Genomic DNA, 26106 nt, shown 5'->3' on the forward strand with positions numbered 1-26106 from the left:
ACTCTAGGAAAACATCAATAGGTGAATATATCTGAATACCTGGGGGGAACCCACAGAGAGTCCAAAAGAGCCTGGTACAACTCCACCAAATCTAAAAGTCGCCTCTACAAGAACAACTCATCAGTGAGTTGTAAAAGAAGACGTGGAAATGCTACGATGAGAGGGTATCTGAGGAACCACTACCGACTTTCAAAGTCCTCAAGTGTGAAGTGCACGTACCACGGAGTCACGAAGAGAGCTCTAGTACCTCAGACAATGGGAGCTCGACCTGCACCTGTTGTAAAATTTGAGAGTTGTTGTAAGGTGCAGCGGAAGTGAATGTAGAACTTTGCTCAAGATGAGTGATCCGAACTATGCTCAAGGATTCCTTTTACTTACGGAAGGGAGAGCCTTCCGTTCCTTTAGTGAGAGAGTGCAATGGACACAAACAAAGTGGTGAACTGTGAATGAAGGTGCTCAAACTGAGAGATTGAGAGAGAAGAATACGACACCAAAATGTTGTCTAACCCTCCTCCAAAGGCCCCACTCTCTATGGCGAGAGCGGTCTACTATTGATTGCACAAATCTCTACAATGCTTGGACTTGCCGACGATGTCTACGACGATGAGGACGACGACGAGACGGGCTGAAATCTGAAAACGCTAAGGGCTGAAATCTGCAAATCTTGTATCTACTGAATTCTGACTCTATGTCGGTGACGATGTCGATGGCGACGATGCGACAACAACGCGCTGAAAACACAGATGCTGAAATCTGCGTTTTCCGGGCTGAATCTGCAAACTTCGATGGATCTGTCCGTGCAGCAAGGATCTGTTGCGGGAAGGTGAGATCTGCGAGGTTCGGGGCTTCTACTGCGGAGTCTTGATACTGAAAACTGAAATTCCGGGCTGAATCTGCAAAACTTCAATGGATCTGACCGTGCGGCGAGGATCTGTTGCGGGAAGGTGAGATCTACAAGGTTAGGGGCTTCTACTGCGGAGTCTTGATGATGAATGCTGGTGCTAACTGAGGTTCTGTCGCGATGAATCTGCAAAACACTGAGTTGCTCTGCTGATCCAAAAACGCTAGGCTAAATTCTGTCTTGCTAATGCAAATCTGCTAACGCTAGAGCTGATCTATGGTCTTCTTTCGCCATGCTGCTGCAATGCAAAACGCTGGGCTTGTTCTACTGAAAACCCTAGCTGTGTTGATGCAGAAACGCTAGGGGTCATCTACTCCAAAAACGCTAGGTGTCCTGTGGGGGTCCTGCTGAGAAGGTGCTTGTTGAACATGCGGTTCTTGTTGCCTCTTCTGCCAAAAAGTGCTAGCGCTAGGGTTTCTTATATACATGCTTGGTAAGTTTTCCCTACCTAGTTCCCAACAAAAGTCACTTAAAAATAATAAGTGAAAAATGTCAAAAATAGGGAAAATAGATCTATGCACTGTAAAAATGCTTCTGATGGGATCTGATGGAAATCTGACGGTCATGTTGTGTGCAACCAAAGGATATGCATCTACTTTAAGTGTCTGGACATGCACGGTCTGCGAACAGACTCACAAAAGTGCCAGAACACTTCCTAATCTAACTGAACTAAACCCATATGTCATGAAGTAGCTTGTCCACGTACACATAGGGTTAAATGTGCACGTGACATCCCCTCCTTTTTAAAGTGAGGTACTGGTACCGAACTGTATGGCGTCGAGGGAGATCGCCAACATTGTCTGGAATCTTGGGAAGGACTCTTCCCCGGCCCACCTTGATGCGTGGGTCATGCGATACTTGAACTTCATAAAGGTCTGCAACGCTTGCTTCTTTGGGCCACGCCGAAAGCGACACAAAGCCATCTATGGCTCCTTCAATGCTTCAACTTCGTCTATAGTCATGCGTCTACCTTCTTCAAGAACCTTCGATGATGAAAATTCATGAAACCACTTCTAACACAAAAACATGAACATACCCATTCCATGTGAAGTGACTGGAAAAATTCTAGTCTTCTTAAAAAACTGTGCATGCAATGTAGATGAACATATAGACGGAGTGCCAAACCGTTCATCAAACACATGCAAAGAATGGGGTCAAAACTTGTCTTTCTGATCTAAATCAATCAACTGTGGCAAATCACAATGGAAATGCCAATGCTTAATGCTCAATCCTTCTTGTGCTCTTTCGGACACTGTGTCATGCCAAGGAAGAGACATGAAATGTGAATTCCTTGTATGCAAACATTTTATCTTTTCATGAGTAATCCGCATACATCCGTGCTCATTCATGAGTGAATCGTGTTCATCGCGTACAATATGGCATGCCTATGAAAAGGGATCACATAAGGACGGTGACTAAAATACAGGAAACCATCGCGAACGAAACACTCGAACAATGCGTGCTGACTAATCAAGCGCACACATAATACTTTCTGTGGGGGTTCTTTGGATTTCGACTCGAGAGCCAAGATCGGTTCTTCGTAACTGATCGAATCTACAATGAGGTTAGCCACATCTTTATCATGCAAATCATCATACTCGTGAATAATCACATCTTGATCATACAAATCATCATACTTATCATCATGCAAATCATGTGCGTCGAGCTTTGGAGAAGACAAGACTGAGGGAGTCTCCTTCTCCCAATTCTTGTCAATCTACACCTGCACATTAGAAAGAGTAGAACCAATGCGGCTTTCCTATCGTTGTGCTCACGCTCTATGGCTGCCATTCTTTCTTCGTGTCTACATTCTATGGCTGCCATTCTTTCTTTGTGTTCAATCAAATGCTGCCTTTCTTTTTGCTTTTCTTTCTTCGCGCTCGCGCTCCAAGGCGGCGCGTTGCGCTTCTTGTTGTAACTTCTTCTTGTCCATCATCGTCTTGACCAAAGCCTCCATAGGATTTGGTGCAATCCTTGGCGTAGGTGGAGAAATGGGAAGGTCGGAAAAATCTCTTGGTGGGGAAAATTCTTCTTCGCACCTTCATGCAAAGTACCCATTCCGCTTCGGGTTGTGATGACCATACACTGAAGTCTTGGGTTCTTAAGTTCACGAGAAACTTGGGTTCTTGGGTTCTTGGGTTCTTGAGGGTCTTGAGTTCTTGAGGGTCTCGAGGTTCTTCTTTAGCATGCAATCTGTGTTAGAGAAGGCTCTTCTCTTACCCGAGCTCTTCTCTTTCCCGCGGGCGCACCCCTTGGCGGCCTTGCGGTCACACCAAGGTTGCTTTTTTCCCACCTCACATCGATTGGCCGGCCGCTAAGTGCACGGTCCGCTCTCAATGAGTAAAAAGAGAAACAAGGGGAGGTTGGACAAGCCCTTCTTTCTTGGGTTTCCTGTCACTCTTCAAAAACACAATTAGAAATCAACACACCCAACAGGACTTGGCTTACGTGTGATTGCAACAAGCAAAAAAAAAAATCTTGTGGTTCTTTCCTTGAATGGTACAGAACACTGCCAAAGCTCTGATACCAACGTAAGGTGCAGCAGAAGTGAATGTTGAACTTTGCTCAAGATGAGTGCTCCGAACTGTGCTCAAGGATTCCTTTTACTTACGGAAGGAAGAGCCTTCCGTTCCTTTAGTGAGAGAGTGCAATGGACACAAACAAAGTGGTGAACACTGTGAATGAAGGTGCTGAGACTGAGAGATAGAGAGAGAAGAATAGGACACCAGAATGTTGTCAAACCCTCCTCCGAAGGCCCCACTCTCTATGGCGAGAGCGGTCTACTATTGATTGCACAAATCTCTACAATGCTTGGACTTGCCGACGATGTCAACGACGATGAGAACGACGACGAGACGGGCTGAAATCTGCAAATCTTGTATCTGCTGAATTCTGATCTATGTCGGTGACGATGTCGATGGCGACGATGTGACGACAACGCGCTGAAAACGCAGATTTTGAAATCTGCGTTTTCTGGGCTGAATCTGCAAAATTCGATGGATCTGACCGTGCGGCGAGCATCTGCTGCGGGAAGGTAAAATCTGCGAGGTTCGGGGCTGCTACTGCAGAGTCTTTGATGCTGAAAACTGAAAATGCTGGAGCTAACTGAGGTTCTGTCGCGATGAATCTGCAAAACACTGAGTTGCCCTGCTGATCCAAAAACGCTAGGCTGAATTCTGTCTTGCTAATGCAAATCTGCTAACGCTAGGGCTAATCCGTGGTCTTCTGTCGCCAGGCTGCTGCAATGCAAAACGCAGGGCTTGTTCTCCTGAAAACGCTAGCTGTGTTGATGCAGAAACGCTAGGGGTCATCTGCTCCAAAAAAGCTAGGTGTCCTGTGGGGATCCTGCTTAGATGGTGACTATTGAACACGCGGTTCCTGCTGCCTCTTCTACCAGAAAGTGCTAGAGCTAGGGTTTCTTATATACATGCTTGGTAAGTTTGCCCTACCTAGTTTGAAAATAGGTCTATGCACTGTAAAAATGCTCCTGATGGGTTCTGATGGAAATCTAATGGTCATGTTGTCTGCAACCAAAGGATATGCATCTATTCTAAGTGTCTGGACATGCACGGTCTGCAAACAGACTCACAAAAGTGCCAGGACACTTCCTAATCTAACTGAATTGAACCCATGTCATGAAGTAGCTTGTCCACATACACATAGGGTTAGATGTGCACGTGACAGTTGTACCATGAAAATACCCCTACCCAATAAGGTAACCTCCACAACCCTACCGGCAAGGTACTCATGGCAAATTGGCACCAATCACACGAAGTTGCACAAGAAAGTGTAGGTCTTGTCATGCGTCCAACCAAGGCACAATCAATGAGCAGTTGTGTCTTCGCCCAAACTCGAGTGAGAAACTCTCCGATACAAGCAATCTAACATGGAGAAGATGATGGGGCGCCTTGAGGGACACCGGAGATTGGCAAGCCGCCAAAACAGCTTGTGTACTTCGAAGATCACTTTCACTCTTGCAGAACACTCTCTCTCTCTCTCTCTCTCTCTCTCTCTCTCTCTCTCTCTCTCTCTCTCTCTCTCTCTCCAAAATCAAAAATCGATATACAAGAAGAAGAATAGCTGGGACAATATTGTCGAATCGTGGAACTACTGCCAAGCTCAATCCTGAAACAATTGTAATTAAATGTCAAACGATGCACTTTGGCTCAAGGGCAGCGCGCCTTATTCAGATATGGCAACCAAGGCAGAATTGGGGAATGGGCAGCTTGTTTGATGAAAGCCTTGCAAACTAAAAGCAGGATGGGAGGAGTGCTGGACCAGCTCGGGTGTACCCTATACAGCAGCAGCATTAGTCTACAACAGCGTGTAGCAGCAGCGCTCAGCAGCGACAGGCTAGAACAGCACCCAGCAGCATTGATGTCAGCAATGTGCAGATGTTGAAGGCGCGAGCAGTTGTAGGAGACTCCTGGGCAATGCACGCGCGAAGCTAAGCTCTGCGCTCTCTCTCTCTCTCTCTCTCTCTCTCTCTCTCTCTCTCTCTCTCTCTCTCTCTCTCTCTCTCAAAAGAAGGGGAGCTTGATATCCTTTTGTATTACGTAATCAAATTATAGGCCCAAAGGCACACAGAATATAACAAATCTGATAGAGAACAAACCCTGGGCTATTCAACACCCACACACCATAGGGGAAAACTACCTTAGTACAAAGTTACAAAAAATTGGTGGTATGACAAAAGCTAGGAGTGGTCATAAACAATCTCCAAAAGCCAACTCCATGTCTCCAAGGCACTGCCAAAGACTTTGCATCAAAATTCCGGGGGAGAGATAGACTCGCAACCATCCCTAGCAAGAATCTACAGGGCTCTGACTCTGCAACCTGCATAAGCAAAAACATAATATGGAACAAGCTGCAGAAGAGGCTATACGCTCAACCTCCCAACCCTCTATGACCCATAGTAACAGGGGACGCCCTTTTTCGGGCTTCCCGTCCCCACTTGCCATCCCGCTCTCTTTTTTACACTAAAAATCCATTTCAGCCTCGTCCCCCGTCCCGGAATGCGTCCCTTGTGACTATGCTATGACCACCATAATCCCTGAACACCTTAGCCAATTGATCAAAAATAGGGGAATTATATAGGTAAACAGGCAAAAACATAAAGCGTGCAATCATCCACACACACACACACACCACCCACAAGCAGACAGGCAGACACATGCAGATAGCCAGGCAAGCAAGCAGACAAAATCACATATCACACACAAACAAAAGAAGTCATAAGCATGTGCAACAGGCAACAAGCAGACAAGAAAGCAATCGAAAGGAAAAGCCTGCGTAAGAAAGAAGGAAGAAAACAAAAAACGTCACAGGCCAAAGATCAATTGGAAAGGACGCTAGGGTTAGGGTGGAGAAGGGTGGACGAGAACCAGGCAGGTCGCATCCGTGTGCAAGCTGAGACATGGGGAGCAAGATCAGAGCGTGGGGCGAACTGCCAGAAGATGGCGTGAGAGGGGAGCAAACTTCATCGCCACACATTCAGCGATCAGCTTCATGTTCAATGTGAAGAACCCCTCTCTCTCTCTCTCTCTCTCTCTCTCTCTCTCTCTATGTGCTTGTCTTCTTTTCATCGTGCACTCAGTTTGCTACAAAGGGGAGCTGTCATTCAGTCATGGGGTGAAAGCCTACACCATTACATATATAACCCCAGCAGAAGCTCACAATTCTATAAAAGCTATGAAGTTTAACATAACCTATAACATCTGTTACACAATACTACAAATGAAAAAACAAAAACCTAATTTTCTTCCAATTCTCAGTTTCTGACAAACTGATGAAACCGTATACAGGCTAAGCAACCAGTTTAATGAAACCATTTCTGAAATGTGCTATGAGCGGGCTAATTTTCTTCCAATTCTCAGTCTCAGACAAACTGATGAAACCGTATACAGGCTAAACAACCTCAAGGAGTTTAATGAAACCACTTCTGAAATGTGCTATGAGCGGACTTATCCACAAACAGCTTCTATTTCTTTTACAGCTAGGCAAGTAAGTTTCTTTTGCTAAGATGTGAACTTCAGTGGCTTGAGTCCCCAAAGAGTTGGTCTAACGGTAAGGCTTTGGCCTCTCAACCTACGGGTTGTGGGTTCAAATCCCCTGCTGGGTCACACTCTAGAGGGACACATTGTGCTCACCTGGTGTTCACGTTGCTAGGGCTCTTGCCCTTGGACACTCGAGTGCATCCTCCTCCTGGGGTGGGTCACCCGAGGAGGAGGTTCCTAGCTGGTTGCTACGAGTTCTCTCCGTCGTTCCCAGCATGTGGTGCATCAATTAGGTGGCCATGGTGATGCCTACGCATGGCTCTTGCCCGATGGTACGCAGCCCTTGCCCGACCATGTAACATGGCTAATATTTGGAAGGGATAAGCACCTCCCCCTGTGGGCCCTCTGGTGTGTCGAAAAAAAAAAAAAAAACTTCAGTGGCTTGAATGTATGCAAATTATGTAGGAATGGCTCACCTCCCCGCGTGTATTGCCAGGTGAGCTGCTCATCTGCGTAGTCAGCTCCTTTCTTCTCTTTGCTTGTTTCATTATCTCCGCCTGCAGAAAGGTAAACTTGGCGACATGCATCTTCGTCCAGATTAGCAGAGAATCTGGTTTCTTGAAGCCTGTAACCAATGTGACAAGGCATTGTCACAGCCAAGTTCTTTATATTCAGAGTAGTCCTCTACGTCAAATACCTGGGGAAGGAGTGGGAGTAACCGCCGTTGTTGTCGTCGGCTTGGTCTGCCATAGCTCGAAGCTGTACACGCTCTTGCATGAAATCCCAAAAGAAGCACGCCCGCACGAGCTCGTGCTTTCGGTTTAAATTTGAATGAAACAAACCCTGGCAGGTAATTCTTCTCCCGGGCGCCCCTCTCACATGGGCATGGGAGGATGATTGAGCACCGTAGATCTCAGGCTTTCAGTGGGGACAATGTAAAGTCTAGAAAAATGTAAACGTGGGTACCCAAGTTTAATCCCCCCTGCCCCAAGAAGTCTTGAACCCACAACATGGGGGATGAGAGCCATTTAGCCTAATCACAACGCCACGCACGTCACTTGTGGAATATAGACGTTTCCATGGAGTTTTGACGTGCAAATGTATCGGGGCAGGAAAAAGTAAACTCGGATATTTTTGTAAACTCGGGTACTCGAGTTTACTTTTGCGACAAGATCTACGACGGGCGTCTAATGTCGGGGCCCAAAATTGATGGGAGCCTTTGATCCCATCTCTCATGCCCGTGTTAAATATAGTTGAGGCCGAGCGCCTAGGCTCTAGGCAAGCACCTAAAGCACCAGGGAGACCCTTGACACTAAGTGACAACTACATTTAATGCGGAAGGGGGGAAGGGGGGGGGGGGTTTAATGGGATCGATTGTCGGGGCCGGGGACGAAATCTCGAGGCACAGTAAACCTGGCTAGCTGAAAAAACGAGGCGTGCTGCCAAAAAAGCCAGGCGCATTAAACCTGACCAGCAGGAAAAACGAGGCGCGATGAGGATACTTAAATCCATGACCTCGCAATCCGAGTTTAGGGTCACATAGGCTAACGACCCCACCCGTGCATGCATTATGTATCCACAACCATTTTTACAACGTTATATTGTAAGTTAACATGCATTGCCCAGGCTGTCCAGGTATAGTGTGTGTCCAGGTTTAGTTTTTTATTTGATATTTGCGGCTGCGATCTTCCCGGCCTTCGTACGTGAACTTCTTCGCCTTTGATCCCATTGCCTCCCCCTCTTAAATATAGGTGTTACTTAGTGCTTAGGCAGGGAGACACCTCGAAGATGCCACATCTCGGGGGTCCTGAAGGGGGGTCCATGATTGAGATTAGGCACTTCACACCGTGAATGCTCTTAGAGATGTTCGATCATCTCGGTGAACTAGGGATAAACGAGGGTAAGTAGTTCACCCCCTGGTCACGGGGGATCCAACAGTCAAGATTGCACACGATCCATGATGCCTAATCTTGCTCATGGATTTTTCCCAAGTATGCCCTGTGCAAGATAGCAACGAGAAGATCTTGGGGATGTGCAATCACTACAGTGCGCTTCTTGTTTATGAGCCAACGGGCCCGGTGGGTTTTTTGAGCATAGATGGAGAAGAAAGAGAAAGAAAGAAAAAAAAGGATTTTTTCAGTGTTCTAGCGGCCACTGTCGACCTATGAGACATGATGATATACTTACATGTGTCCTCTTGGCATCCAAAAAAAATTTAAAGTGTTGTGAGTGACACAAGAGTGTGTGTGCATGTGTACGAGGGATCAGGGGGGTGGAGCTTTAACTCTAACGGATGTGGGACAATATGCATAGGGAAGTATGTACAACCATGACATGCAATTGACTTTCTAGCTCCATCCGATACCAAGTTGAGGGTGTAGATCATGGCATGCATAGGTGGATGGGGAGTGAAGAGTCCCCATAGCATAGCTAAAGGAACTAAGAAGGTCCCCCTCTATCTCCCTGTATCTTATTTATTGATGCCATGTTTGGATCTCCCAGATGGCCCAACGATGTACTCTTTTGGCATGCTATTCACGTGCTTTGGGGCATTCATAAGCTCGAATAGTCTTTGCCTATTGTAATGTGACCCCTCGTTGAATGTAGGTGTGTGTGTGCTGGTGTATTAAGCCTATAATTATACACAAGCGAACATAAAAGTTCACAAGACGGCTGGCTTTAAACAAAGGACAGAGATTAGCACAAAAATGACTCAGTCTCACATTCATTTTTGTACATCAAAGTGAGAATGAAGTATCATTCCAGTGCATTTATACATGAGAGTCAAAAAATAGTTGAAAGTAGAGGAAACCAGGTTCTTCAGTGTCGAACAGCAGCCAAGCCAAAAAGCTCCTAAGTAAAGATAGAATTCTCACTTGCATTCATATAAACAAGACAACACATTCGTTAGCCTTGAATACATCTTATAGATGTCAACAAACCCTACCAATTGTCATCCATGTCCTACTTAAAACTTTTTAACTTATACCTAACATCACAATAATGTCAAAATATGAGCAAGTATCCATAAAGTTACATCGATTTTGAGATTAGAAGGCTATTACCCCTCCCATCCAGTGTAAAGTATTGAGGATACCTCATATATATTCTGTCATAATAATCAATATCTAATTCTCCTAAATGATTTTCTCATATTAAACTGATCATTTAATGTGGGGAAGTGCCAAGGGAGAAAAAGCTAGAATATTGGTTAAGCTAGCAGACCGGCCACAGTAGGGATCCAAAGGAGGGAAAATAGGGATCCAAAGGGGGGGGCCATCTGCAAAAGAGCCATGTGAAACAATGGGCCAAAAAGACCCTAAGGTTCAGCCCATTAAGACTTCCAAAATGCTAAGGTTCCAAAATTCAAAGGTTGTGTCCAAAGGTCAACCCTAGGGAAAATTGGATGCTTTGTGTGTGCCCTAAAAGTCTTTCTACATCCCTACATGGGAGGGGGCGAGCCCCAAAGCTAGGGGATGAGAGAGAAAGCCACACACACACACACAGGCTCCCTTTACACAAAGGGAATGAGGGACACATGTCAGCTCCCTAGGCCAGATGCCCACAAGGGTGCCCAATTCCTATTGGAAGACCCTTGAAGTGGACCAATGAGAATTAAGCTAGAGTAAATCTAGTTTAATTAACTTAAAAACATTTAATAAAAGAAACCAATGAGAATTAAGTCTCCTAGAAGACTATTGGGCAGTCTCCCAAGGGGTCCAATGAGCATTCAGGAGCCCCATGGCTTGCCTGATTCCTATTGGCCAGGAGGCAAAGGGGTCCAATGAGAGTTTAGTTTAATTATTTAATTACCTAAAGCTCTCACAAAAGGGGAAAGGGGGACACATGTCTAAAGGCTATCACTTATGCTGCTTAATTCCTATTGGCTTGACCCGGGGAGGTCCAATGAGGCAAAGGCCAGACTTATTTAGCAGCTAGGGCTCGCCCAAGAGAGAGGGGGGGCTGATTTTTGCTTGGCATTGACACACACACTCTCACACTTGACCATGTGTGAAGGGAAAACACTCTATCTCCTCCCAAGCTTTAATGGAGAGCTCATCACCTACTCCAAGCTTGTGAGATAGAAGCCTACATCAACACTCTCTTGGCATGTGGATGCAAATCCAACCAAGGGCCAAGCTTCAATGCATGCTCATCTTCTCTACCAAGCTAATTACTAAGCTAAGCTATGCTAATATGAGTGATTATGTGAGGAGATGTACTTCTTTCTCGTAAGATACTTCTTTTTCCTCTCAATCTACTCTCATACCCTGCTAGCTCTCACCATCTTCGAAGGTGTGTGAGGTCTTGGGTCTGAGAACGGGGATAATTCAAGTTGTGTTTGATTAAGTGTTTTGCTTGGTGTATGAAGCTTCCATCTTCATTGCACTAGCTAGTATTGAAGGAACACAAAGAATTGTATTGTACAATGTCTCTCTTGATGGGAGAAACCATAATACAAAGCCTTTTGGAGGGGGGACCGGCTCCATGCAAATCCGGTCCTCAACTGTTGTCAATAGCTTAATTGCTCTCTCTTTTGAAAGTATTGTCGATGCTATCTAACTAGGTGTTATGCTTTTTGTTGCTCTCTCCACCCAAGCACTCTTGTAATTCTCATTAGGAATCTATTCTAATGAAATGCCCACTATGTTCATGCTAATTTCCGCTACACATAAGATTTTAAGCCATTAAATGTTACATTGGTATCAAAGCTCAAGGTTTCTCTTTTCTTGCTCAAGAAGGGAGGTCCTCAAGCTAGCTACAAATGGTTGGTATTATTAATTGCCTGTGAATAAGTAGAATAGGGATTTTTCAGCCTTGCAGTGCGCCTGCCTTTGTGCAGTTAACGGGGCATCACCGTCGAGAGCTATGGTCTTAATAGTGGAGTCCTACGGGGCTTGCCTACGGCTTAACCACTATTGAGCTATTAGAAGCTTGACAGGAGCCGGTGTTGTTTTGGTGTCGAAAGACCCTCTCTTCTATTCCTTGCAATTAATGGTATTCGAGCCGTGGGTACAGTAGCTTGAGTGCTTTTTCTAAAGGGGTAAAGAGGAGTAGCAACTAGGGCTTGAAGTGCCAAAGTACACCTAAAAAGTTTACACCTAAAAGTTGTTAGAATGGCTGACAATATTAAAGACAGTGAAATTAATGTTGATAACTTTGATTTTGCTCATGAGCAAGCTACTAATGATGCTTCAATGCTTGTTAACTATCTTGTTTCTAGGCTTCAACAAGCCATGGGCAATCCATCTCTCCAAAGTGAAGTGCAACGGCAGCTCCGTGCTCACGGGATTCTCCAAGCTCATCACCATGACGAGAGAACACCTAGGAAGCCTCCTTGTGAGACTACCAAAAGAGGTCTCTCTCCGATTTGGGAAGAAGAAGAGAATCCATATGAAGGGCTCAAGAACTTACTTCTTGATGATGCATCTCCTTCCCAAAGGAGAACTCAAGAGCCTCCACCAAAGGAACGAGAAAGAAGCGAGTCTCCCGCCACCTCGGCGGAGATGGCTCCACGAAGACGGCGGGCTAAACGCTCTCCATCACCACCAAAGCGGAGAAGACCATCACACTCTTCTCCACGCCATAATTCAAAGAGGGATGATAAAAAGCAAGAGAAGAAAAAGGCGAGAAAGAGGACACCCTCTTCTCCATCTTCTTCATCCTCTTCCTCTTATGAAAGCTATGGTGAAGACGACAAAGATCAAGACAAGAAAAAGGCGAGAAAGAGGTCACCCTCTTCTCCACCTTCTTCAAATTCTTCATCTTCTGAAGAAAGTGATGGTGCAACTTTTGAACCATCAAAAAGAAGAGGCCATAGGAAATCCTATGCAGCATGGAAGAGGTCGTCCAAGCTGAAGAAATTCAAAGAGGGAGGGAAGAGCATCTCTTTCCTTACCTATGATGGCACCTTCGGTGCTACAGACAAAGTTTTGGCCTTTATCCAGCAATTCGATGCGGCGTTTGGAGATGAGGGCTTCACGGAGTCCTCTAAGCTACGCCATGTAGCTATGCACTTTCAAAAGTCCGCCAGACAATGGTGGTCTAGCCTACGAGCCAACGGTGAAGCTCCACGAACATGGAAGGCTTTAAGAGCTTCCATTATGAAGCAGTTTTTGGCCACCGATGCCAAAGACAAAGTACTCACCGAATGGCGAAGCTTAAAGCTCTCTCCCAATGAATCCATCCACAAATATGTAGACAAGTTTTGGGACCTACAACTCAAAGCCACTGTCTTCAAAAAGTTGGATTTTGGAGAGCAAAAGCAACAATTTTGTGCGGGCTTAACCGAAGAAATGGCGGAGTATGTCAACTCCCAAAGGCCACGTACCATATCGGCGGTAATACACCATACTATGGTGGCCTCGCGAATCAATTTCCAAACGGGGGGTAAAAGAAATAATAAGCCCCCGGAAAACAAGGGTTCCAATGAGCCTAAGGGGAAGGACAATGTCCAAAAGTCTCCTAAGGGCAATTCCAACAAAGCTAAAGAGAAGGGAGTTTACAAAGGAAAGAATAAACTCTCTCCTGAAGAGCTTGAGCGTTATCGTAAAGATAACCGGTGTTTCAAGTGCGGCGAACAAGGGCATGCGTACCGCGCTTGTCCCCAAAAGAACAACCGCCAAGATCCTCCTAGAGCTTCTTTGGTTGAAATCCAAGAGGAGGAGATTCACCAAACTCACCACAAAGGATCTCCTCTATGCCATGCTTGGGGAAAGGTAAGAGAACATGATGCTTTTATTCTCTTTGACCCTGGTTCTACTCACAATTTTATATCTATGGAGTTAGCCACCAAGCTAGGCATACAATCCTACGAGATGGGAGATATCCTACCCGCAGACAGTGCCTTCAAGGGGCAAGAAGCTTCAGTCACTCCCTTAATCGGGAAATTGAGGCTTCATGTCCAAGGCTATGTGGACAAAGAGGACTTCTTTATCTCTCCTCTCAAGCATGAGGATGTAATCCTAGGGGCACCATGGTTTGACCGCCTGGCTGCCCATGTTAAATTTCCTGAAAGGAGAATCTCCTTTAAGTTCAGGGAAAAGGACATGTATATAGATGCTAGGGAGATGGGTAACACCATCCCCATTGTACATACACCAGCTTTCAACAAGTCAATAAAGAGCTCTATTTCCGTGTACATGATTTTTGTTAAAGATTCTCAAAATGAACCTAATGCTTTAACAAAAGAAAATAAAAGCAACCAAAAGGAATTAGAGTTATCCAATTTTCTCAAGGGGTTTCAAGATGTTTTTATTGACGACATCCCTTGTGAGCTACCTCCTAAACGAGGTAATGACGACCATGCAATTGAACTTCTTCCAGGAAGTTCACCGCCTAACAAACCTCCTTATAGAGTTTCTCAAGCTCAACAAGAGGAGATTATGCGGCAAGTGCATGAGTTAGTTGAGAAGGGCATGGTTAGGCCTAGCTCATCTCCATTTTTCTCACCTGTGCTATTAGTGCAAAAGAAAGACGGCACATATCGTATGTGTGTCGACTATAGAGCACTAAATAGGATCACTATCAAGAATAGGTTTCCCGTTCCACGGGTAGAAGACCTATTTGATAAGCTACAAGGATCGACCTACTTCAGTAGGATTGACCTAAAAAGTGGCTATCATCAAATAAGGATAGTTGATCAAGACATTGTAAAGACCGCATTTCGTACTACATTTGGTCTTTACGAATACATTGTCATGCCTTTTGGCTTGACTAATGCACCAGCCACATTCAACCGCTTGATGGAGAAGCTGTTCAGGCCTCATCGAACCTTCACTGGAGTGTTCTTTGATGATATTATCATCTACTCTAATTCATTGGAGGAACACAAGCAACACCTCCAGGTAATATTTCAAGTTTTAAGAGAGAATAAACTTTATGTTAATCGAAAGAAAAGTGAATTTTTCTTGCAAGAGATTCAATATTTAGGTCACATTATCTCTCGAGATGGAATCCAAATGGATCCATCCAAGTTAGAGGTAATAAAAGGATGGCCTAAACCAAGGAATCTTCATGAACTAAGAAGCTTTATAGGTATGTGTGCATACTATAGACGCTTCATAGAAAAGTTCTCACAAATTGCGGGACCATTACATGACCTAACAAAGAAAAATGTTAGGTATACGTGGTCTGCTAAGGAGAACAATGCTTTCGAAAAGCTTAAAGAAAAGCTTATCTCTCAACCTGTGCTTACACTACCGGATCTCTCAAAACCATTTGAGGTCCAATGTGATGCTTGTGGTGATTGCCTTGGGGCTGTTCTGCTCCAAGAAGGGCACGCCATAGGCTATGAGAGTCGAAGGCTCGACCCTGTTGAGCAAGCTCTAGGCATATACGAAAAAGAACTCCTTGCAGTTCTACATGCCTTAGACTCATGGAAGCACTATTTATTGGGGACTCCTTTCATTCTGCGAACGGATCACCAAAGTCTTAAGTACTTCATGACGCAGACCAAGCTCTCCGACAAACAAATGAGGTGGGCAAATTTCCTTTCGCAATTTCATTTTCATATTGCTCACATTGCTGGCAAGCATAATCAAGTAGCCGATGCACTCTCAAGACGACCGAGAGTGAATGCGGTTTCCATAGCAACTCACAATGATCTATCTTTAATGATAGATGAGTATGCTATTGATCCCGATTTTAGAGATGTGATTTCAGCCCTTGCATTAGGGAAGAAAGAAGAACCATTTACTTTACAAGATGGTTATCTTCTCTATGGCAATAGACTATGCGTTACTAACTCACTACGTGAGAAAGTAATGTATGAATCTCATGCTCCCCCATATGCGGGGCATAGAGGGATTCAGTCTACCCTAAAGGGAATTGAAACATATTTCTATTGGCCTACCATGAAAGTGAACATATGTACATGAGTATGTTTCCAAATGTGTGGTATGTCAAAAGACAAAATTTGATAGAGGGAAGCAACTTGGATTGCTTCAACCCTTGCCAATCCCTAATTCACCGTGGGAGAGCATATCCATGGATTTTATCTTTGGATTGCCTAAGTCTATCCATGGGAATACGGGAATATGGACGATAGTAGACAGGTTCAGTAAACAAGCTCATTTTATACCTGTCAAAAAGACTATCAAAGCCCATCAAATGGCAACCCTCTTCATTTCACAAATTTTCAAGTACCATGGCTTGCCAATGTCCATAGTGTCGGATAGAGATCCTAGAATGACCAGTAATTTCTGGAAGGGTCTCTTTGAGAATTTAGGAACAAGGCTAAACTTCTCTTCGGCCTATCATCCACAAACTGATGGCCAAAGTGAAATAGCTAACCTAACTATTCTCGATCTACTAAAAGCCTATGTAACGGAAGTAGATCAAAGATCCCAATGGGAGAAGTACTTACTCTTAGTAGAGTATGCTTACAATAACACTGTACATACTTCTACAGGAAAAGCACCTTTCGAGGTAATTGAGGGAAGATCAAAAAGTCCCTTGCTACTTAAGGTACATGGGAAGATCTTCGCTGCAGATGAGTATAGCCGAGACCTACAAGAATCTTTCCAAAAGATTAAGGATGCTATCTCTATCTCACAGCAAAGGCAAAAGGCTGCTGCTGACAAGCACAGAAGAGCCCAAGCCTTTAAAGAAAACGATTGGGTCTTGTTAAAGTTTCCCAAGGCTCGATTAAGGCACACGACGGGCAAGAATCCTACGGGCCACCAAAATACTATGCTAAACTAGCAAAAAGGTATTATGGTCCCTTCCAGATTCTTAGGCCAATCAATGAGATGGCCTATCAACTTAAGTTGCCCAATCATTGGCTCATACACAATGCTTTTCACGTGAGCCTCTTAAAGCCTTATAAAGGAGAGCCACCTCAAGAACCAACTATTGAAGACCCACCGGAGATCGAGGACCACGAGGAGGTGCTGCAGCCCGAGTCCATTCTCCGACATGAAGACAAGGTATTAAGAGGCGGTAAGACTATCAGATGATATCTTATTAAGTTTAAGAATTATCCTTTTGAAGATGCTAGATGGATGCAAGGCATACAATTAAAGGATAACCTAAACCTTGTCAATGCTTACAATGCTTCCCAAGAGTAAGCAAATGTACAAAATGTTAAAAATGAACAAAATTTTTTTGTCTTATAAGACTCTCTTTTTCTTTATTTGTGCACAAAAATGAAGTAGTATGCATGCTTAGATCAAGTTTGTGGGGACGACGTCTCCCAAACACCAAAATAGAGCTTGTCACTCTACTATGGAAGACTGATAGGACTAATGTGCAGACATGCTTGCGGCAGCCTCAGGCTCTCAAGCGCCAAATGGACTAGTCATCCATTATGGAATGATGTCGTAGGGTAACATAGGGATCCTCTACCCGCTAAGAAAAGGACTCATACATATGCTTTATCTTCTCTACACCATAGTCGAGGACGACTATGATTTCAAGAGAGAGGTAATGTCATAATAATCAATATCTAATTCTCCTAAATGATTTTCTCATATTAAACTGATCATTTAATGTGGGGAAGTGCCAAGGGAGAAAAAGCTAGAATATTGGTTAAGCTAGCAGACCGGCCACAGTAGGGATCCAAAGGAGGGAAAATAGGGATCCAAAGGGGGGGGCCATCTGCAAAAGAGCCATGTGAAACAATGGGCCAAAAAGACCCTAAGGTTCAGCCCATTAAGACTTCCAAAATGCTAAGGTTCCAAAATTCAAAGGTTGTGTCCAAAGGTCAACCCTAGGGAAAATTGGATGCTTTGTGTGTGCCCTAAAAGTCTTTCTACATCCCTACATGGGAGGGGGCGAGCCCCAAAGCTAGGGGATGAGAGAGAAAGCCACACACACACACACACAGGCTCCCTTTACACAAAGGGAATGAGGGACACATGTCAGCTCCCTAGGCCAGATGCCCACAAAGTGTGCCCAATTCCTATTGGAAGACCCTTGAAGTGGACCAATGAGAATTAAGCTAGAGTAAATCTAGTTTAATTAACTTAAAAACATTTAATAAAAGAAACCAATGAGAATTAAGTCTCCTAGAAGACTATTGGGCAGTCTCCCAAGGGGTCCAATGAGCATTCAGGAGCCCCATGGCTTGCCTGATTCCTATTGGCCAGGAGGCAAAGGGGTCCAATGAGAGTTTAGTTTAATTATTTAATTACCTAAAGCTCTCACAAAAGGGGAAAGGGGGACACATGTCTAAAGGCTATCACTTATGCTGCTTAATTCCTATTGGCTTGACCCGGGGAGGTCCAATGAGGCAAAGGCCAGACTTATTTAGCAGCTAGGGCTCGCCCAAGAGAGAGGGGGGGCTGATTTTTGCTTGGCATTGACACACACACTCTCACACTTGACCATGTGTGAAGGGAAAATACTCTATCTCCTCCCAAGCTTTAATGGAGAGCTCATCACCTACTCCAAGCTTGTGAGATAGAAGCCTACATCAACACTCTCTTGGCATGTGGATGCAAATCCAACCAAGGGCCAAGCTTCAATGCATGCTCATCTTCTCTACCAAGCTAATTACTAAGCTAAGCTATGCTAATATGAGTGATTATGTGAGGAGATGTACTTCTTTCTCGTAAGATACTTCTTTTTCCTCTCAATCTACTCTCATACCCTGCTAGCTCTCACCATCTTCGAAGGTGTGTGAGGTCTTGGGTCTGAGAACGGGGATAATTCAAGTTGTGTTTGATTAAGTGTTTTGCTTGGTGTATGAAGCTTCCATCTTCATTGCACTAGCTAGTATTGAAGGAACACAAAGAATTGTATTGTACAATGTCTCTCTTGATGGGAGAAACCATAATACAAAGCCTTTTGGAGGGGGGACCGGCTCCATGCAAATCCGGTCCTCAACTGTTGTCAATAGCTTAATTGCTCTCTCTTTTGAAAGTATTGTCGATGCTATCTAACTAGGTGTTATGCTTTTTGTTGCTCTCTCCACCCAAGCACTCTTGTAATTCTCATTAGGAATCTATTCTAATGAAATGCCCACTATGTTCATGCTAATTTCCGCTACACATAAGATTTTAAGCCATTAAATGTTACATATTCTTTTTTGAAAAATAAAATTAGTTTATGATCAGAAGGCCATTATAACATTTAATGGCCTAGTAACTTGTGTGTAGCGGAAAATAGCATAGACATAGTGAGTGAGCATTTCATCAAAATAGATTCCTAATGAGCGTACCAAGAGTGCTTGGATGGAGAGAGCAACAAAAAGCATAACACCTAGTTAGATAGGCATGAACAATACTTTAAAAGAGAGAGAAATTAAGCTATTGACAAGAGTTGAGGACTGAATTTACATGGAGCCGGTCCCCCCTCCAAAAGGCTTTGTATTATAGGTTTCCCCCATCAAGGGAGACATTTTAAAATACAATACTTTGTGTTCCTTCAATATCTTGCTGGTGCAATGAAGATGGAAGCTTCAAGTACCATGCACACACTTATAGAACACAACATCAATCCCCTCATGGTCTCAGACCCAAGACCTCACACACCTTCGAAGATGGTGAGAGCTAGCGGGGTATGATAGTAGATTGAGAGGAAGAAGGAGCAATCTTACGAGAAAGAAGTATATCTTCTCACCTAATCACTCATAATAGCTTAGCATAGCTTAGTAATTAGCATGGTAGAGGAGATGAGCATGCATTGGAGCTTGGCTCTTGGTTGGATTTGCATCACAAAGCCAAGAGTTGTTGGTGTAGGCCAGTGTATTTTTTTTTGGCGAAATTTGGATTTATTTTTATAAATTTTGGCTATATTTTGGTAAATTTTGACCATTTTTTCGCCAAGTATGGCTATGAGCATAAGGTTTTTGGTGGGAACGATCGCCAAAAGTTAAACGTAGAGAGGGATAAGGGAGGGCACCTAAATGTGTGAAACCCTATCAAAGAGAACTCTGGCGAGACTGCGTATGGAAGTGGTGAATCATGAAGTTTAAGGATTTGGAGGAAGAGCGTGTGGAGCATGCTTTAGCTTTGTAACTCAAGCCCTCTTACAAGCTTAAGGTAAGAAATCGCTGTTTATTTCTTTTCTCCTACACAGACCTCAACGAAATGGTTTCTTCAATTCTTTGTCTTGAACACATAAGTTTGAAGGCATGTTTCAATTCAACATGTAAATTATTTTGTCTCGTTTCTTTTTGTCTGCACACACCTCAACGCAGACTTCAGAGGTTTCTTCATTCCTCTTTTTTTGAACACATAAGTAAAGTAACAAGTCTTTTCTTTTGCACATGCCTCAAGACTCAAAAGCCTTCTTCTAAACGTTTTCTTCAATCAAAAGATTGGGATTCACTCTGTGGGTAGAAAGTACACCCTGCAGGTAGAAAAGTGCACCCTGTAAAATTGTGAATTTAAACAGTGTTGAAAGCTTTTACTTTTGAAAATGCTCACTCAATGCTTTGATTTGTGTGGGCCTTTTCATTCAAAGGCATTTTCTTATGTGAGGTGAGATGTTAAAACTAAAGACTAAATTTCAAAAGGTCCTTTTCGTTCATAGTTTAACATTAGTGCTTATGCTTTCATTTCAATTTTGCTTTGCTTTGCTTTGCTGAAAGGTCACTTTCATTCAAAATTTAAAAGCTTTGTTTCCATGGAGTGTTCGAGAAAAGTGTGCCTCAACTTAGCCTTGAGTTGGTTGAAAAGCCAAATCAACCGGTTGAAGAGAGGAGAAGAAAGAGAAAATCCGTTCGAAAAACTTACGAAAAAAGAGTTAAAGTGCAAAAAACATCGGTTATGTTGTGAAATTTCTTGCTTGAATCTGAGAGAGAGAGAGAGAGAGAGAGAGAGATTTTAGAAGATTCTACATGTTTTTCTTTTGTGATTAGAGAAAGCTGCATGGTTACCTGCTATCAAGATATTTTTAGTCCGAACGTCGAACGATTCTTCTCAAAGGTATGTTTCTTTGCTACTAGCTAAAAAAGTATTCTACCTTATTGTTAAGCACTTACATTCCATGAATTTATTCTTGTATACTTGTAGATGGCATCAAAGAACCTTAGGTACCTGCTTCATATAAGTTTAAGTCATTTTTTGGTTCTTCAAATGTTGCTAGTACAGAGCCACATGCCACCCATGTTTTGCATGAGGGTTTGAATGCGATGCATGCAAATGAAGTTGGGAATTCAAATGCGGTGTGTAGAAAAACCACCAAGGGAAAGGGAAAGGATAAAGTAGGTGAAAAACGCACTTGGAAAGATTATGATGCATCTAGAAGCTTTCGTATAGAGTGGCTTGTTGACTTTCCTTGGGCGGAGCAAGTAGAGGGTAAAGGGAAAGTGAGGTGCAAGGTATGTGAGCTTATAGACAAGAGGCCTCGTATAATGGATTCCAAGCGTGACACTTTAGAGAAGCACGAGGGGAAACGCTATGCAAAAATTGTAATTGAGGGAGAAGAGGTGGATAGTGTATTTTGGGCTACAAAAAACAAACACAAAGAGAATGAGAAAAAATATGATGAACTGCTTAAGACTGAGGCAAATCAAGAAACAATTGAGTGTTACATGCATACACAAACTAGCCAAATGTTTTTGGCTAAAAAACCCCAATTTGCTTGCATTTTTTATCTTCTCAACAAAGGGAGACCCATGAATGATTTTCCTCGAAATCAGTATTTATATGCATTCCTTGGAGTTCCTTCCTTACCGACCAAGCATTGGTCTATCACTTCAGGTTGGGAGATGGCAGAATGCATGGATGATGTGTTTCAAGATAGGGTGAGACGTGATGTGCATGCAAGTTCATTTTTTGCCTTGAGTTTAGATGAAGTCACAGCAAATGACAACACACAATGGATGGCAATGCATGTGTATACTGTGAAGAACTATAGAAGAGAAGTAAATTACCTTTGTTTGTCTAAGATTGATGGTTCTCCTAATGCCGAAAACTTGTTAAGCTTGGTAATCGAGAACTTGAAAGTGTTTGGAGGTATTGGGAGTACCGAATTAGGAGGAAGGTTAATGTGTGTTGGGTGTGATGGTGCAAGTGTTCTTCAAGGAAATCGTGCAGGATTGATTGTTCGTCTTACATTAGAGTATGCTCCTTTTGTTTTGGGAATCCATTGCATGGCACATAGAACAAATTTGGCTGGAAAAATAATATCAAAGGTTGCATTAGTTTCTAAGATAGAAGGTGTCATCTATGATGTCTATAATTACTTCTCTAGGTCTCCCAAGAGACTTAGTGAGTACAAGAAAGAGGCCGAAGGTTTGAGCAAAGGTAGAAAACTTCTAAGGGATGTTGAAACGCGATGGATTTCCTTATATAAGCCCATTCTAAGACTATATGAGGAATATCGCACTTTGGTTTTGAAAATGAAGAAGGATTGTGGAGATAATGTGGATGCTTTAAGAGTCTTTGAAGAGTTGGTAGACATTGAAATTATTCTAGGAATACCATGTGTACTCCCTCTTTTGGAACGCATGCATATGCTTGTGTAGTTGTCTCAAGCTCGAGATGTATATGTACTTGACTTTGTTGAATGCATTGAAAATACTAAGAAGGTTTTGAAAGAAATGTATGATTTACAATTGGGGTTTCAAGGGCCAAAGTTCAAAATGTGGACTAGCCTTGTGTATGGTTCTAAGAGTGATAGTTGGCTTGATTTTAATGAGAAAGATGAGCTAGGTATTGTCCTCAATAATATGTTTATAACTGTGAAGGGTGGATTTGAAGGTCAAGGTGTGAGACATTCTAGAAGGGAAGGGGTGTCCAATAATGTGTTTCTTGAGACTATTGAGAATGTGAAAAGGGAATGCCATGCTGCTGCTATTTTTTTGGTGCAAGAAATTAATGACAGATTCCCATCACATGACTTGGTTGAAGCATTTTCCATCATCTACCCACAATTTTGGTACTCTCTAACATGTGAAGTGGATTTTTAAAGGCATTTGAAGACTTTGCAGGCCACATATTGCACTCAAAGAGAAGTGGGTGGTTGCTTCTATGGTCCTATCTTGGACGCAGAGAAGCTAGATTCCCAATCTTCCTTCTTTACTACAACAATGAAGGCACATGTTGCAAAGACTCCAGTGGAGTATGCAAAAGAGGTAACTGTCACTTTTCTTTGGAAAAAGTTGTCCCAAGCTCCTCAATTGTTGTCTCAAATTTCCGAGTATGCAAAGCTTGCTGACCTTGCCTTAGTGATGATTATTGGTAGTGTCGAAGATGAAAGGACTTTTAGTAGGCTTGATTTCATAAAAAATAAGAAGAGGAATAGATTAGATAAGCATTTGGACATTTGTGTCCGTGCTTTTGAGCAAAAGTTTTATGATATCAATACATTTCCTTTCAATGAAGCTTGTAATGTATGGAATGATCGTCCTATGCGTACAAGGTATCACAGCTCATGCATTGAGGAGGAAGAAGAAGATCTTGATGATATTAGTGATATAGACAGTGACGATACATGCTAGAAGCTTCATGCTCATGATTTGATAGTATGTGCTGCCAATGATGCAATTGTGGATTGTAGCTGGTGTATGTGGTTCAAGATGATGCACTGCCATTCTTCCTTGATGGGTTGCTTCATGATTGGCAGGATGCCTTGCCATTATGCCTTGTTATTTTTATATTCATGCATGATCAAATGGGTTGTTTCATGGATTAGCAGGATGCCTTGCCATTATGCCATTGTGTTTCATGGATCAACATGATGCAAAGCCATGGCCCATTGTGCCATTGTGGTTCTGGTATATTTTGATCAACATGATGCGTTTTCTAGTGTTGTTGGTAGATGTGCCATGATGGATGTATTTCAACTTTCTATATTTTTGGATCTATGAAAATGTGCTTGGTTGCAGCTTTTGGTAAAGGCATATATGATATGAGTAAGGAAGGTTTGTAAGTACGCATGTTAATCTTAGTGTATTTTATTTTCTTACTGATGTCTATTTGGGGTTGTGCAGGGAAGGGGAGAGGATAGTTGATTCACTATCCTTAGTGAATCAACTATCCTCTCCTTGGAGGGAGCTTGGTGTAGCCATGGAGGTTCATACCTCATGGTGAAGGGGTTCAACTCCCCTACTCTCTGATTATTCTAAAATAAAATTCAATGGTAAGTTTATATTATTTCCACTTGACAATGTATATAGTCCAAAAATATGACTCTCTCTCTCTCTCTCTCTCTCTCTCTCTCTCTCTCACCCACACACACACACATACAATAGTTTCATAAACATCAAAGCTGAAGGTGTCACTATAAAAAGTTTATGTTGTTTTCTATCCAAAAAGAACCTCACATTAGAGGGTATCAAGGGTCTTAAGACTATAGTTTGAAGGTTGTTATCCATGCACAAAGCACTTGACATTGGACATCCAAACTTAACTCTTTTTGAAAACAAAAACATAAATGTGAAGCATATTTTAAGATCCATATAGGAAATATTTCATACCTATAACAATTGGATAGTATTGCCTACCTAAGTGCTATATTCGTAGTCAATTTTGAGAGAAAATGACTTTGCACCTATCTCTCTCTCTCTCTTTCTCTCTCACCTCTCTCTCTCTCTCTCACACACACACACACAAACACACACACACACACACACACACACACACACACATGTACACATGCTTGAAGAGAATAGACATTGAAGCTTATGTAAATGATAGCATTTTCTACTCATAGTATTTTCTTCATGTCAACCAAAACCTTCTCAAATTGCTAGAAATACAAATTTTTTATTTGCAATAAGCACAACAATTTTAGCTAGCCTTATTGTCTTGAGTTTGGGTCCTCTCTCATTAAACTTCCTTTACCCACCTACCTATGCCCCCCCTTAAAAAAATTCCTTGCACTCGTGAGAGAGAGAGAGAGAGAGAGAGAGAGAGAGAGAGACAGAGACAGAGAGAGAGAGAGAGAGAGAGAGAGAGAGAGCATGTCGTAATGTCTTATAAATAATCATACTATTAATGCAATCATACAAGAAAATTGCAAACTATGCCTCCTCTTTTCGATGAAAATTAAGTTTTTTTAATAGTGACAAATTCATACTAAACATTCCTTTCACTCGCCAATTTGACAAGTTTATGTTAGGCACAACATTTACTCGCCAGCAAAGTGAGCAAAATTTCAAGAAGGGTGTCCAAAAAAAATACACTGGTGTAGGCCTCCCTTCTCACAAGCTTCGAGTAGGTGATGACCTTTTCATTAAAGCTTGAGAAGGAGAGAGAGTCTTCTTTGCTTCACACACGATATTGTGTGAGTGTGTGTGATAATGCCTTGACAAAATCAGCCCCCTCTCTCTCTTGGTCGACCCCTCATGCTCTTTACTCATGCTGACACCCCATTGGACCTTGCAAAGTCTAGCCAATGATACTTAAGAAGCATAAGTGATAGCCTTGTGACATGTGTCCCCCTTTCCCCATTTGGGAGAGCTTTAGGTAATTAATTAATGCAATTAAACTCTCATTGGACCCCTTGGGAGACTAGCCAATAGTCTTCTAGAGAGCTTAATTCTTATTGGTTCTTTTATTACGTGTTCTTAAATGAATTAAACTAGATTTACTCTAGCCTAATTCTCATTGGTCCTCCTCTATGGCCATCCAATAGGATTTGAATGCACCTTGTGGGCAATTGGGCTAGGGAGCTGACATGTGTCCACTATGCCCTTTGTGTAAAGAGGCTTGCACGAGTGTGTGTGTGTTTCTCTCACATCCCCTACAAAAAGGGCTTGCCCCCCTCCTCTTTAGGAGCTTGCAAAGACTTTTTGTACACTACCAAGCATCCAATTTTCCTAAGCATTGACCATTGGACTTAACCTTTGAATTTTGGAACCTTAGCATTTTGGAAGTCTTACTGGGATGAACCTTAGGTCTTTGAATCCCATTGCTTGCACATTGCTCTTCTTCAGATGGTCCCCCTTTGGATCCCTATTTTCCCTCCTTTGGATCCCTACTGTGACCAGTCTGCTAGCCTTACCAATATTCTAGCTTTTTCTCCCCTGGTACTTCCCCGTATTAAATGATCAGTTTAACATGAGAAAATCATTTAAAAGAATTAAATATGAGTTATTATGACATTACCTCTCTCTTGAAATCATAGTCATCCTCGACTATGGGGTAGAGAAGATAAAGTATATTCATTAGTCCTTTTTCTAGCGGTAGAGGATCCCTATCTTACCCTACGACATCGTTCCAAAATGGATGACTAGTCCATTTGGCGCTTGAAAGCCTAAGGCTACAGCAAGCATGTCTGTGCATTAGTCCTATCAATCTTCCATAGTAGAGT

General features: G+C 42.9%; 1 protein-coding gene across 1 annotated transcript in view; it reads right to left on the minus strand.

Annotated features, from left to right (window-relative positions):
* Positions 1-7757, minus strand: part of LOC147436313 (uncharacterized) — an 87557-nt gene extending 79800 nt beyond the window's left edge. Inside the window, exons 1-2 of the mRNA XM_086488135.1 lie at positions 7595-7757; positions 7374-7522 (exon numbers count right to left, since the gene is read on the minus strand). Coding sequence (XP_086344261.1) covers positions 7374-7522; positions 7595-7674 — 229 coding nt within the window. The 5' untranslated portion in view covers positions 7675-7757. The remainder of the gene's footprint in view (positions 1-7373; positions 7523-7594) is intronic.
* Between the last annotated feature and the right edge of the window lie 18349 nt (positions 7758-26106).

This window comes from Adiantum capillus-veneris, chromosome 18, assembly GCF_014529385.1.
Source record: "Adiantum capillus-veneris isolate H3 chromosome 18, ASM1452938v2, whole genome shotgun sequence".
Classification (NCBI taxonomy): Eukaryota; Viridiplantae; Streptophyta; class Polypodiopsida; order Polypodiales; family Pteridaceae; genus Adiantum; species Adiantum capillus-veneris.